This window comes from Syngnathus typhle, linkage group LG9 (assembly GCF_033458585.1).
Source record: "Syngnathus typhle isolate RoL2023-S1 ecotype Sweden linkage group LG9, RoL_Styp_1.0, whole genome shotgun sequence".
Lineage (NCBI taxonomy): Eukaryota > Metazoa > Chordata > Actinopteri > Syngnathiformes > Syngnathidae > Syngnathus > Syngnathus typhle.
In genome coordinates this window covers 5898524-5913855 of record NC_083746.1, presented here as the reverse complement: position 1 = coordinate 5913855, position 15332 = coordinate 5898524, and the positions used below count along the sequence as shown (strand labels likewise).

Sequence of the window (15332 nt, the reverse complement as noted above, 5' to 3'; positions counted from 1 at the left end):
TGTACTGTGAGGCATACATATATTAATCATAAACAATATTATAGTGTTATATAGTAGTATTGTTTTATTATTAATTTTATTATTATTGTTATTGCATACACACGCGCACACATACACACGCGCACACGCACGTACAGGCACACATGCGCAATCATGCAATCACACGCGCGAACAAGCACTCGCACGCAGAAACAGATATGTGCATGCACGCACGCACATGCATACACGTACACACACGCACACACACTCACACACACGTACTTACACCACGCCCCCTCACTAGAACCACCCTGCCAGTGAACGTGTACTCTCGCAGTGCGCGCTGAGAAGACAAAACCCCCCACACGGTCAGCGACACCGGGACGATTCGAATCGTCCCCCGGCCCACGAAGATTTCGTGCCGGCTTCTCTCTCCAACCCCTGGCCGTCCCTTCCAGGTAAGACGTGTGTCTCCCGACGGGTCAAATGACGCGCTGCTGTTTTGTCACTGACATATGGCAGCTGCTTTCTACTTGTTCCTCTCGTGTGTGTGCGTGTGTTGGGGGGGGGGGGGGGGGGTAAAAAGGTGAGTGGGCGAGAGGAGTGGCGCGATCACGACCGCGGAGGCATAGCCAGTCACCGGTGGGACCGCGGAAAGTTCGGGGGCTTTGCACAGGTGCAATGCAGCAAAGAGACCATTTTCTCGCCACGGTTGCTGCTGCGACTGCTGCTGCTGCTGCTGTGGATGATTCTGTTCTAGTGTCAACTCTTTGCACCGCCACTTCAATTCATTTCGGCTTGTTGTAAACCTGAAGCACATTCTGAACACCCAGAAGCTTCATGTGTTCAACCAGGAGACTGTTGAATGCAAGTGGATGAAGAGTTGCAGTGATGTCATTAGTTGCGTGCGTGACTGTGAGATGCTTCTATGGACAATGCATGATATTTTCCTTTTGTTGACATTCGATTTGTAATGATGACAATAAGTGTGTTTGTATTTAGCTGTAATCATTGACAAATAAATACAAACACAATCACAATTTAAACAAATTAAAAATAAAATAATACCACAAAATATATATTGTAAAAAAATTACATTTTAAAATTAAAATAGTCCAATATATATTTTGTAAAATTGTTTCAATTCAATTTGTAGTGATTACAATAATTCTGTTTGTATTTATTTGTAAATCATTAAAAATTCAGAATTATTATTATTATTATTATAACATTGTTTGTCCCCAAAATTGTTTTCCAACTAGTGACGCTGGTGTTGAGTTCATTAAGAAATAACGACGGTATTGTTAAATCAATAATATTATTTGATTTTTGGTAAGCAAAGGTTATATAGTATGCTAAGTAATTATTATTTTTTTATTTTTTAAATAATTAAATTTATATTTCTAAATGTGGAGAATTGTCTCTCCCCGTGCTTCTTCTCTCGAGTAACGTCTGACAATAAATATACAAATGTATACATTCCTTGCCAGGCTGTTTGATGCCGAGCAGGGACCGCGATCGAATCATATAATGCTGTATAATGATGAAGAGAACTATGTGGAGCACGTGCATACCAAGGGAATAAAAGGAGTCGAAACGGAGGAGAATAGCCTGCAGGGGACTCCCTATGGATGTGGGGGTTAGCTCAGGGTCAGTGCACGATGGCTGGCATGTCCGTCAAATCATCGCGCACACAACCGTACATGCCCGCACGCGCGCTACAGGGGGATGCTGCTGCATCCATCACGTCTGCTGGTGTCGTATAGTGCGGGGTTTCCCTCCCTCCCACACACCGGTGCCTCCCCGCTCGCTTGGTATGCAGCCCGAAGCATCCTGCAGCCTCAGCCAGACACCGTGTCCCCCCTCCCCTCTTCATCGAGACCGTGAATGAACGCAGGCAGCCCCGCGACGGGTATGATCAATGCATGGTTTGATCATTTGGTCTTTTTTTTTTTTGTTTTCTAAGCGCGTTGAGTTTGATCAATGGTCTTAAAATCCAGGTATGGATTGCACGAACAGTCGAGTAATTTCGAGGCTCCGGCATTTGCCGCCTAAATTGCAGAAACATGGAAAAGAGGATGTTGAGTTTTAATTTATAAGGCACATTTCTCCTGTTTTCTTTCTGTTTGTTGCTTCTAAGATTGCAGATACAGATCATTTGTTGCAGTACCTCCAGAAAATGTGTGTGGGGGGCAGTGTTGTGAGTTAAAGCGAATCATTTACAGAATGAAAAAAAAGTCTCATTTTCATTCCAAAAAGTTGCAGTTTTTGAAAATTCAAGTTAATCGATGGCATATGAATGTATCCATGGCTTGGTAGATGAACAAATGGCTCAATTTATTTTGAATGGCCTCTTGTTGCTAGGTAGAATTGGTGATTATGATTTGACTTATGGAACTTTTCAGATTCCCAGAACACATTTTAGCCTCCTGGGATTACAACTCTACTTGTAATATTGGATTTTTATTCTAGAACATAAAATGACAACTTCATAATCATACATTTAACCAAACCATACATTTAACCTAACCCTATTCTGTAGATGTAATTTGAGTTTGGTCTTGGCTTTTTGCGCAAAAGCATGATTTTATTTTCCTAACATTACTACTTTTTTCTTGTAACATTGTCATTGCAAATTTCTAGAGAAAAATCTGACATTTTTTCCCATAAGACTGCGTCTTTGTCCTTTTAATAATCACCTAAGAATCTAGAAAATCAAAATCAACTTTCTTGTCATATTATCAAATCTTTTCCGGAAGAAATATCTCCATTGACAGGAGCTTTTCTGTTATCTCGTTGGCGTCTGACATTATTGGCTTTATGAAAAATACACTGAATGACTGGCGCCATGTAATAAAGCTGGATTGAAAAGGTCGAGAGCCTTAATGTAGAAATTAGATGGATGATCAAGAGTGTAGGCGTCCGCCAAGGTCAGTCTGAGTAAAAAATAAATAAATCTCAACATATTGGTTGCTATGACGATATAAACTGTTTAGTGGGGAGAGATATAGGGCTCGAGTGGAGCACCTCTCAACCTCTTTGCAAAAGAACACAACACCAATACGCACAGCCATTTACTGTCCATGTTATCACTTTTGCTACATTTATTATTGATGACTAATCAATACGACACTTTTAAATGCGGCACTTTGTTCCAGTTATCACATCTGCAAGCAGTTAACTAGACAGATGACCAACATTTCCCCTCCTACTACACGACTATTATGATTATTAACATTATCATCTTTGTTTCATGTGGTCCATCCATCTACTATATTATTTCTCTGAGGTCAGCGATACAAGGCCACAAGTAGCACACATGACATGAGCCATGATGCATTATCAGGCACTCAGGTTTTTTTTTTTCTTTCAATAAGACGTGCATCTGGCTCGTCAGTAGTTGCGAATGCGTGCGCCAGAGACAGGAAGGAGCACGATGAAATATTCAAGCGTGAGTGCGCTGCTTACTAAGGCGAAGCTGTGAAACTGGGTTAATAACATACAAACATGCTGTCGAGAAAAAAAAAAACTCGCGCACTGAAAGCAAAAAGGTTCCTCAAGTGGTTGACAAACAACAGCTGTTATTGTCAGAGATGCATGTCGTTTATTATGTGTCCTCAATTCTGTTGTAAAGTCCCGATGGAGGTCCGTTAACATCGGAGGTAAAGTTTAATTTGATATCAAGAAGCGCTTCAAGGGTGCACTCAACTCAAAGCAATGAATGGAACTAAGTGCTTTCATCTGGCGTCGTGGTTCTGAGTCAATCATTGCTTTTTCCGCTTTTAGTGAGACGACGGCACCATGTCAAATGAAAATGAGCGGTAACCACATATAGTGGAATCTGGAAATGCCAAGTAACATTCCTAACGACACACAATGCGAGCATGAAAGTTTAAACAGTACCACTTTTTGAAAAAAAAAATTGGCAAATTACTTTTCTTCAAGAAAAATGTAATGTCTCATAAAATTACAGGATTATTCTCATTCCCTTAGGACAATATTGGCAAATTGTAACTAATCTTCTTATTTATTATATTTAAAAAGTCTATTTCTCGGTAATATTTTGCATCAAACGGCTTTGGTGACTCGAATCATTTTCAAGATCACAGCACTGACTCATGTTTTCAAGTCAATGCTGAGTACCCTTGTCTAACCTCCCGCCCCCGCCCCTCGCCCTTCTTATGGTGATCACATCAACAAACACAGCTCACTAAATCAATCACAAATCTATTTCCCTTCCTGTGGCCCCCGCTTCTCCTTCAGCAGCTCATTTTGGGAGGAGTGGCACTCGTTTCCTATGCCGAAGCCACCCTCTCTTTGCTTTTAATTAGTGGCCGAAAGGACGCAAACAAGCCATCAAGGGGCAACTTAAGTTCAGGCAAGTTGACACAGCTACAACATCAAATCATCCAGCCCTGGAAACACAACGTGGCTAGCGGGCATGGCGCAGAATTGATCAAGCAGCTGTGAAGCGGGGCATTATTGACCTTATGTTGATGCATAATTAATGTTTTCAACACTCTCCAGTGTGTGTATGGGTCACTGGCTGATGACTGGCTGGTTATTGGTCACCAATTCCTGCGTGAATTATTCAGGAAGTCGTCTGCGTCAGAGGGATGCCGATTTACCACGGCAGCTGCAATAAGTGCAATGTGTAAGCTGTCATGGCATTAACACCTTATTAACACTGAAAAAGTGTCAATCAAATGAGATCACTACATGGGGGGGGGGGCTGCTTTTATGAAGATAACAAAGCTCACTTTGCTAAATAAAACATATGCTAAATAAGTATGGTTAGATAGAAATCTAGCATGGTCTTGCCTGTTGAAAGATTTGTAGCCTTTGAGACGTTTGACCTCTGAACTAAGAACTTTTAGAGGACCATTGTGTGTTTGGGTCTTGAGAAGCACTGTGAATTTTGGGAATTTAAGGAGCAATACTTTCAAAACATTTAGGATGCATGCTGTGTTTCTAGTATCCGGAATGCACCGTATAGCTGGAGCGCGGGAACCATTTTCTAAATTTGGTTTCGGAATAATTCATCTGTCATCAGGCGTAATTGAAGACTACCTATTGTTTATTTGCTACTTGAAATTCCTTCCGCGGCAACTTAAAGGTGAAAGAAAATCTCCTCATTGATCAGAGTGCAGCTGCAGCTCAACTCAAGAAGGAGCTGAGCTATTGTTGATAATGAAGCTGCACGACTTCCCTAATTGGCGTGAAAGGGAAGAGACGAGCGCAGTGAAGAGGATGTCGCTAAAAGCGGAGGGAGCCGAGCAGGACGGAAAAGATTAGAGAGAACGAAAAGAAAGTGTTCCCGCGGGATGGCAAAATTATTCTCAGTCCATTGATGTCACGTTCTATTAGATACACTGTATTTTATTTCGACCATGATCCAAAGACTTTTGTCCTTATAACATTGAGTTTAAAATGCCGTTTGGCCCTACAATAATGAATGTAATATTGTCTGCAATTAGAGATTCTTGTCTTGTCATTACCAAGAAAAGGGTAGCTAATAGCTGTACGTATGTGTGTGCGTGTGTTACATTTTAAATGTCACCACCAATTACATGTGACCTTACAACCCTGGCAATCATCCTATTTTGTGACACCTGAAAATGGCAAAGACATTAAATTGCGGTTTTAATTCTTGCTAATGATACTGACTTTTCCTTTTTCTTGGCACTGTACAGGTTTCATTTACAGACAAGCTGTGTGAAGCTTCAAGGATGCTGATGCCTGTGATGGAAACAAAAGCGTGTGGTGAATTAAAAGTCGGCGTCTATTTCCGTACGGCTTCCCCGCTCGGTTGATTCCACCGGCTGCGTGTAGACCCGAGTCAGCGATGGATGTGGCCGACGACCTGAACCTCTCCTTTCTGCTGGAGCACGAGCGAGATAGCATCCTGAGGGTGCTGCAAAAGGACGAGAAGCTGAGGAAGCGAGAGGAGAAGAGGATACGGTGAGAATCTCATTGGCTCTGTCTGTGATTCAAGAACTAAATAAAAGTTCATCTTGGCCAAAAGAAGACAGTGCTAAAGGTGGAGTACTTATGATATGTCCAAGAAGCTTTGGGATGAGGCTGCTCACATTTGATTGGCAGATACCAAGGACTTAAATTTCAGGATAGTTTATCTATGCCTGGCAGCCAATGAGTGTGCTCACGCCCACAATGGCACAAACTGCCTTTTTTTCAAATGCATGCGAAATGACAAACAGCCAGGCTAACCCGTTTCCTTGCAAAGTAACAGAAAAATCAAGCCTATAGAATCTGGCCTCCTCCCGGTTGGACATGCCTGGAACATCTGACCATGGAAGTGTTCCGACAGCATCCCGACCTGAATCGCTATCTTGGGGCAAGATCTCAATGCTGACCTGCAGAAAGCACTCCATTTTTCCTGACTGAGGACCATGTCTTAAGAATTTTAGTTGCAGATTCTCTTCTGTGTGATTGGAACATTGTAGCTTTGACAAGTATTTCTGATTGGAGCCTTTTTGTATCAGAAAATGCCTCACCAAAATTTCCCAGTGCTTTAAGTCAAAGATGGACAGCACATAAACGTACTTCACCGTAAGGTGACGTAAGCATGGCATTAAAATCAGCATTCATTGTCTTCATCTCCCTCGGCTACTGTTTCTTCAACAGGAAGTTGAAGAACGAGCTGCTGGAGATCAAACGTACAGGCTCCCGTCAATCACGTGAGTCGGCGGAGCGTCAGTGCGCCCGCTGCGTCAAAACGCTGGGCCTAATCTTCGACCGCGGCGAGCTATGCGACGAGTGCCAGCAACGCGTGTGCTATGCGTGCCGAGTTTCAACTCCAAAGCAAAGCCAGTGGAGGTGTAACGTATGTGCTAAGATCTCGTAAGTGTCCACTAGGCTACTGTCTGAATGTGTGTAAACTTAGATCACAGCTCTTAGGTGATGTTCCTCCTTTTGTTTCCATTGTGTGCGAAGGGAGTTGAAGGTGGTGACGGGCGAGTGGTTCCTGGAGGAGCGATCAAAGCGCTTTGAGCACAAACTGTTGAGCAGTGACGTGGTTAAGCAAACAATCCTGAGCAGCTCGGCGGGTGAATTTCATCAGCACACATATGCTTCTTGTCTCACCTTTTCTTGATCAAGTGTTTTATCCCAAGCCACAGAGGATAGAAAGTCCCAGGAGAACCTGGCACTCCGTCCTGAGACGGGAAGGGCAGATACACCAAAATCCAGCAAGAGTTCCAAACATCTTATTGAAGGAATGAGGAAGAGAGGGTAAACCCGGAGAGATTTGTTATCTAATCGATTGCATAACTGACAATCCCATCTTAACGGAATAATGATACGCCATTTTGTATGTGCTACCTGCAAACACAAATCTCTGTCTGTATGTGTTGATGACAGGAGGACGAGGATGGACAAAGTGGGCAGCAGACCCTTGAGGTCAGAAAACGGCATCGGCGGCCTCAACATCAAATCTGCTTCAGACGGAGACGCTCACAGCGTGCGAAGCGTTTACTCCGCTCCAAGTTATCTTTCAAGCAGGTCAATGTTAGCTTAGCTCATTCCGAAGAGCATTGATCATGATCGCAATATTATGGCTATTTTTCCTCACCAAGTTTTGGGAATAAAAGTGACTTTTTACTACTTCCTCTGTACTCTTGTCTCTTAGCAAAGATACACCTGCAGTACTCAACGATCGACGATCCAAAACTCTTGACAAAAACTCCCCCGCCAGCAGCAACCGGAGGGTCAGGGTTAGCCAACGCATCACACGCACACAACCATGGCACTATACTGATTCGTTTCATTTCAAGGCTTCCTTGTTTGCATGTAGCCTGACGGAGCAGAAAGTGTTTCCAACTTCCACTCCAGCGGCAGCGCGCCCGAGAAGAAAGCCGCGGGAAATCATGGCTACGGCACTCCGACCATTTCCGTGTCCCAGGCTTCGGTATCATCGGGTCGGTACTGTCGACACAGTCTAATGAGGTCCCATTTATCACGAAGGCTTATTCTGGTCTTCCCCTGTCAATTAGATCACAGTCGCTCCGAGATGGACCTTTCCACCGCAGGTTCAGAAATCAGTGACGACACCATGAGCCTCAGAAGCCGCTCTGTGCCTGGTCTCAATGGGACGGTAAGTGGCATCACTGCAATTGGCGGCCTGACCACCACAACATTATAATGTGCATCATTTGCAAGTCAAGTTTTCGAATGTGGTTCCATGTCTGACAAATGCATTTTGCTTTCATTTGTTTTGATTTGAGGGCATGAGAAGGTAGGGGTCATCAAGCATATTTGTCAGTGAGCCAGAATTTTACCCAGGGATCATAAAAAAAAAAATGAGATGAAAATCTAATTTTGGCATAACATTATGATTTGATGTTTATTCTTTATATACATATATATTTTCATTTAATTACAAAACTGAAGGCATTCTTAGCCTTTATAGTCTAAGTTGTTGCTAGTTTCAGTTGCTTAAATGTGATCACTAAATATATATATATATATATATATATATATATATATATATATATATATATATATATATATATATATATATATATATATATATATATATATATATATATATATATATTGGAAATTATGGAATCAAATCTTGCGCCAGATTGAATGGTTCGGCGGTCCAAATTTGGCCCGCGGGCCGCCAGTTGAGGATTCTAATCTAAGGGGCTTAGAGTACTTCCCAAACTGACCAAGAAATGATCACACAGTGGTCTGACTTGTCACATTGACTTTATGGAAGCTGGCTGAATGCGCAAACACACGCACACGCACACACACACACACACACACACACACACACACACACACACACACAACTGCCTAGGGGCAATCTCCGTCTGCCTTCACATTCAATGATGGTCTACAGGAGTTCTCCGACCAGGACGCAGAGGAAGACATCGACGCCCTGATGTCAGCCCACAGTCAGACAGCAGGACGCCACCTCAGCAATGCCGTGTCCACGGTAACAACGTAACCTCTTTGAACTAGCACAACGCGCATATGGTAGGGAAAGCATGTATTTATGCAGCCTAATGCTGCAGTGCAAACATGCCCGCTGGGTGTGTGCAACACCTGTTGTGTGTGTTGACTATGTAAATAGGCAGGGAGCTTTAAGGCGTCACAAACATTATTCGGCTGCTGCACACACACTATACCTGACTCAACATTGTTGTTTTATGATATGATAACATTTATTATGTCATATCAAAGATATATATATATATATACACACCTTATAGTACATTAATTGAGGGTGTGCTTGAAGGATGTGGTGCATCATAATCTACACAATGAACACACACGACCCAATATTATGAGGCAGACAAAGACTATCAGAGTCAAATTAAGTTTAGATGTTGTACAGTTACTATATTAAAAGAAATAACTTGTATATATTTTTTGAATAAAACATTTGTTTTTGCACAGTAGCGTAGTAGGCCCAAGTGTTCATCAAAGCATTTAACATTAAACTGGACTGTATCCTGCACTCCGCACACATTTAAAAAAGAAAAACATCGTTCTAGTTGGTAATAAAGAAGATATTTTAAGAATATAGCAGTGTGTAACTACTTTATAGACATAATGTAATTTGATGGACAAAATTCAGCAAACACGATGAAGGAAATGGCCTTCAATTTGATTATGTGCACCCGTGCTGGTTTCATGGCCAATACCGGACAAACCATAATCTCTGTAGCTTGGCTCTGATAATCGCCATGGTAACCGAGTGTCATCTTGTTCCTGGATGTGCTGCTGGCGATCTCTGCAGCCCAGTCTCTGGGGCCTGACGGGCTGGTGCTGGTGGTGGGGATTGTGTGTGCTTAATTTCCGTCTCTTCTACTAACACGTCAAAAAGGCTCAGTTCTATTCTCTCTGTCTTTTCTTCTCTTCTTAACTCGCTGCTAGTCTTCCACCCCTGCCTCAGAGAGGAGGTGGGCCTTCCTCAATGTCCCCGACTCAGATGCTGAGACAGTAAGACACCAGCTCCACTTTTTCCAATCAGTAGTGCGATGTGAAGCATACATACTGCTGAACACTATTTGACCACTAATGGTAGAGCAACACAAGTGGACAGACAATATATCATTTTTGCTGTCAAATTTAAAATGTGTTCAATTTAACTGTATGACAGGATTGAAAAGAGGTTGTTCTAAAGTTTACAAAATGGATTCCCTCCTGGCAAACCTTTCTTAGCAACAAGGACATGAGTAAAGTGACCGCACCTTCTCTACTTTTCTCACCCTTCTGCTTTTTTGTCATTCTCTTTGGCTATCATGGACCTGTGCCCCTCTTGTCTGCGCCCACCAGAGTAGCATCAGCAGTATGATGAGCATGTACAGCGAGACGGGTGACTATGGCAACGCCCGCGTCAGTGGCGAGATCCTGTTGAACATCAGCTACAACTACAAAACGGGCGCTCTCAATGTTCTGGTCAAAGAGTGCCACAACCTGGCTACAGGGGACGAGAGGAGGCAACGCACTGATGCGTGAGACACACACGCACACACACTAGTACTGTATGCAAATAGATTAACTTTTGAGGTTTCAACCAGACAATTTAACACTTTTAGAAAGTCACAATCTTATTAGATATTTTGGTACACACAGAAAGCAATAGTTAGCATGCGTGTTTCCTGACAGTTATGTGAAGACGTACCTGCTGCCGGACATGTCCCGCCAAAGCAAGAGGAAGACAGGCATCAAAGCCAAGACCATCAATCCCGTTTTTAACGAGAACCTGAGGGTTTGTGCATTTATTTCATCAACATGTACTGTTTTTGGTTGAGTTCAAACTCACCTGGGTCTTCTTTATTGGTGTAGTATGTGATCAGCCACTCGCAGCTGGAAACGCGTACCTTGCAAGTGTCGGTGTGGCACCACGACCGATTTGGACACAACAGCTTCCTGGGAGAAGTAGAGTTGACTTTTGACTCCTGGGAGTTCGATTCCCAAATAGATGAGTGGTTCAGTCTGCAGCCCAAGGTAGCCACTCCACTCCTAAAGACCTTTTCCCGTCATGTGCCAAACGAACGAGTGCCGACGTGTTTTTACAGCTGGAGAGCAGCATCGATGCTACCATGCAGTACAAGGGAGAACTGACTGTGGTGCTGAAGTATATTCCTGCAGAGAAAAATCTCATGTTGCCTCTGGACCAAGTACAAGGTATATTCACGACTACAATTTTGCCTTCTGATGCAAGTTTCATTTGTTGTGCTGCCATGCTCTTAACTCAACACACACCATTGAGTAATGTCTTATTTAATTGTAACGTAAAGTATTCAACCGTTTGCACATTATCAGAATTTATGCGGGTCATCAATAAGCATTTGAAGTCAATAAATGGATTTTTATAAAAATTAAAGTACTAAATGGCATGTCCTGTCGCATTAATTCAATTAAAACACCATTGGTAGATTAGGAGTTCTAACTGTATCTGACTGTGGTCATCCTTCAGTTAAGAAAGGCTTCCTGAAAGGCAAGAAGAAGAGCACCTTCACGCCACCCAAAGGGGGCATGGTTGAGCTGCTAGTCAAGGGAGCCAAAAATTTAACTGCTGTCAAGTCTGGAGGAACGTCTGATCCTTTTGTCAAAGGGTGAGATAATAATCACGCTTGTTACCATTAAGGTTGACGTCATCAGTCAATGTGTTGAATATTGCTGCGTGTAGTTACCTGCTCCCGGACAGCCAAAAGTCCACCAAGCACAAGACAGCGGTGGAGCGTCGGACGGTGAACCCGCATTGGAATCACACTTTCACATACTGCGGTTTGCAGCCAGGAGACCTCAACAATGTGTGTCTGGAGCTCACCGTGTGGGACAAGGAGGCCCTGGCCAGCAATATCTTCCTGGGCGGAGTCAGGCTGGGGGCCGGGACAGGTGTGTGCAGTACTGCAATAGGGCACAGTTGAATGATAGGCAAAATATAGCCATGGAGCGACATAAAGCACAGTAAAAAAAAAAAAATCGGTGTATTTTTATATCACAACATCAGCCTTATTGGCTCTTTTGTTTGTTCTACAAAGAAAATGTGACCCTTGAGGAAAAAAAGTCTGCCTAGCCCTCGTCTAATGAATTCCAACACAGGAGAGCAAAGCCAAGGTTGAAATGCTAACAATAATAAAACAATTATTTTTATTATAAACTATATAATAGAAAATATTGCAAAACAATACATTTGTGTTTGTTTACCCATCAGTACAGTAGATTATCGGGAATGTAAAATGCCAGGATTGGACGGATTGACTAATAGAAATGAAAGCGGCGAATCATTTTTCATCGTGGGGAGTGGAGAATGGTTCCATTGAATCAAAAAGCAACAAAGGAAAATAAAATACTGTTACAAAAGCGGGAAAATCTTTGTTAGCTTCTATAAAGGCCTAAAAATCAAATTGACTAGAGTCATACATTTCATCAATGTTCTGCTGTGTTGTGTTCATCGCATCGCCCCAACTCCATAACACGATCAAGACTTTTTTTCTCGCTCTCTAATCGTCCCCTCAAGGCACAAGTTACGGGAACGAAGTGGACTGGATGGACTCGTTTGGGGAGGAGCAGCGGCTGTGGCAGCGCATGATTGAAAATCCCGAAGTCCCCCAGGAGTGTACGCTCATGCTGAGGTCCAGCATGCGCAAACGCACCACATACACCGCATGAGCCCGAATGGATTACAAACACAAGACGTGTTTCCACCAAGTAGTACAGTACAGCTTGGAACAATAAAACCCCATCTGGCTTGTAATCGGACCATGTTCCACAACTCGGTTTTGTCTCAGACTCCAACTTGAGAGTCTCTCACGCAGAGATGTTGCGAAATTTTTGCACAGAACCTGCGGAAGGCGGGAACTGCCGCATCTGTGGGAAAAAAAGTCATGCAAAAACAAAATGATCAGCCAATAGAAGAGAAAAGAAGAATTGCTTGGCAAGCTTGGGTTGTCTGGAAAGGAGGGCTGGATTTGTCATCATTGTGGAGCCTCATTTTATATACTTGGCAATTTGTTTTTAGCAGGATTGTTAATACAATTCTCTGTAGTGTCAAAAGACAATTTATTCCTCTTTGCGGGAATTTTTTTAGCTATCCTCAAAAACCTCAAGTGGTGTCTTAAAAGTAGTGTATTTACTGTATACTACCATTGTAGCATGTCGGGGGATGTATTTGTCACAACGACAAATTACATTTATATTTTTGGTGTTTCTTATTGTAAATTAAAACCTCGTTCTAAAATCTTGTTAGAATATTACAATTTTAAAGAGAATGAATGCTTGCTAGCAAAGACCGAAAAAAGTATTTTGCCGATATTTACTCTTAGTTTGTTTTTTGTAGTGTAGACGTGTCACAATGTCCGCACACATTTGTGCATCAGAGCTCACTAACCAGAAGGAAACTGAGACTTACCCAAATTTGCTTTTTTATACAGGATCCAGCGAAAGTGGGATTATTGCAACAATTATGTACAATTGGGCACAACACCAGGCAATCAGATCACATCAGCACAATAGCAGCAGAGTGGTATTTTACTACTATTATACTATTTTACTTTCACACAGGGACTTGCAGGAAGAAGTCCACAGTCCTGGGAAACCTTATGTGAAACATGAACAAAAAACCACTATTTTGGTATGCATCACTTGTAAGAGTGCAAACCCTAAAAATACATAACCCTTCTAATTGTACTGCTTGGTGGAAATGGGCCAAAAGAACGACGTTACAAGAAACTAGCGCATCTCTTTCCAGTGTCACTCTTTCTCCCCAGTGCGGAACAACCGGTCATGCCTTACGCTCGGATCTAACCCACTGCGCTTTTTAAAAAACTTCCAAACAAGAAACACAATGCAGTGTTGGATCTGGTTTTAAGCACATCCAGATGGGATTTGTGCGTTTGAATTATTTTTAGCATGTAGATGGCTATCAGTCTTTTTTCAAATACAAGACATGAGTCAAAGCACTGATAAATGTTGGTGATGAACACCCTTGTCATCAAGCTATTTTTGCTGTGAAGCACATCCTTGCAAGTACAATGAGTAAAAGTGTTGAGTTAATGACATTCTCTCTCGCTAAGATAGTATTCCGTTTCCGAAAAGCTCTTCAACAGTAAAGTAGCGACAATAAATGCAAATACAGAGGTGCCTTGATTTACGAGTGGCCCAGTTTTTCAAATTACGAGTCATTGATTTTTTTTTTTTCCCTTTGTACAAGTTAGCTTGAGAAAACCAAACTGAAATGCTTACATTTTTTAGGCAATTTTTTTGCACATGCTTAAATGTATTTAACTAGTGAAATAATTTTTGAACATTTCAGAACCAGCCCAAATACTAACTCCCCTAAAAGGCATATCCAACACATGAATATATACTAGTATGTGTATACGGTAATCACCCTTGATAACCCGTTTTGTTTCTTTGCATTCTCTTTTCATTTATTTTACGTTATTTTTATTCAATACCGGTGTGTTTTTCGTTTGACACAATAAAATTCTGTATTATTTCTTAGTGGAATGGTTCAATAGAAATTGACTAAGGGTACAATTGATTTGATACATGGCTCGTAAGTCAAGGTACAATTGTGAAATGTTTGGCACCAAAGTTGTAGACGAATCCAACTTTCGGTTGGTGCGTCAGCTTCCTCGTCATCTTAGCATGTTAAAGTTAGCATTTAGCTCAAAGCACCACCGTGCCTGTAACACACAAGCTCCCCTGGTGCAGTGTACATAGCATGACTTGTCTCGACCATTAAATTGAATAAATTGTAATTGATTGAAAAAATATTCATTTGATGCCTGCTTTGAAAAAAAGATTTATCTGGCCAAATTAAGTAAGCACTTGACTTCCAGCTTTGATGTAAATGTAGATAACACTGTATCAGTGTGCTGCATGCTCGTAGAGGGAAATATGAACAAAAGAGCATACAGGAAATTGAGCACTGATAATAACCTCCATCATTGCTTGACTGATGGTGGCGCTTCCATCGTAGGGGCTCACCACAAAAACATGTCACCAAAGGAATGCTGTATAAGCCTTTTCCTATGATTCTAATGAATGCCAGTGTGCGTGTGTGTGTATGTGCGTGTGTGTATCCCATTCCAGCACTACTACTACTACTAATGTGCAACATGATTTTAGATGACAAGCTTGCGCAAAACCCGCCTGCCGACTTTTGACGTACAGTATGTGTTATCGTGTCTCATGTTTCCGACGTGCCCAACCAATTTCATCAAAATATTTTGAAAATAAAACTATTACCTTTTCACGGATAGATTGTTTCACTGCGTGTTATTTGACTACATCAAATCTTGAACATTTTCATATCATAATCCAAACCACGTATGTCATCAACCAATCCTTGAATGTTTTGA

The 15332-nt window shown here is 42.0% G+C and overlaps 1 protein-coding gene and 1 long non-coding RNA gene across 5 annotated transcripts; one reads left to right on the top strand and one right to left on the bottom strand.

Annotated features, from left to right (window-relative positions):
* The first annotated feature begins 291 nt into the window (after positions 1–291).
* sytl5 (synaptotagmin-like 5) lies at positions 292–15230 on the top strand. 4 transcript variants are annotated; one of them, XM_061286553.1, is made up of 17 exons: positions 292–437; positions 5673–5940; positions 6625–6840; positions 6934–7046; positions 7113–7230; positions 7360–7500; positions 7628–7706; positions 7793–7916; positions 7992–8092; positions 8849–8944; positions 10291–10469; positions 10624–10726; positions 10804–10965; positions 11037–11145; positions 11438–11576; positions 11651–11859; positions 12485–15230. In XM_061286553.1, the coding sequence occupies exons 2-17, from the start codon at positions 5825–5827 to the stop codon at positions 12634–12636; spliced, it is 2157 nt and encodes a 718-aa protein (XP_061142537.1). In that variant the 5' UTR covers positions 292–437; positions 5673–5824; the 3' UTR covers positions 12637–15230. The 4 variants fall into 4 exon arrangements, with proteins under 4 accessions (XP_061142537.1, XP_061142536.1, XP_061142534.1 ...); XM_061286552.1 differs by having other exon boundaries at positions 7628–7712; XM_061286550.1 differs by having other exon boundaries at positions 7119–7230; positions 7628–7920.
* LOC133159512 (uncharacterized) lies at positions 10593–11794 on the bottom strand. Its single transcript, XR_009715702.1, has 3 exons — positions 11655–11794; positions 10781–11103; positions 10593–10720 (listed from the first exon to the last, which is right to left on the bottom strand). It is a non-coding gene; the product is annotated as an uncharacterized LOC133159512 (long non-coding RNA).
* Positions 15231–15332: the final 102 nt, after the last annotated feature.

Excerpts from the sequence above, each read along its gene's own strand:
- sytl5 (XM_061286549.1), top strand. The coding sequence starts at position 5,825 with ATGGATGTGGCCGACGACCTGAACCTCTCCTTTCTGCTGGAGCACGAG. Across the intron at positions 6,841-6,933 it reads AACGTATGTGCTAAGATCTC|GGAGTTGAAGGTGGTGACGG; the intron begins GTAAGTGTCCAC and ends TTGTGTGCGAAG. Across the intron at positions 7,921-7,991 it reads GCTTCGGTATCATCGGGTCG|ATCACAGTCGCTCCGAGATG; the intron begins GTACTGTCGACA and ends CCTGTCAATTAG.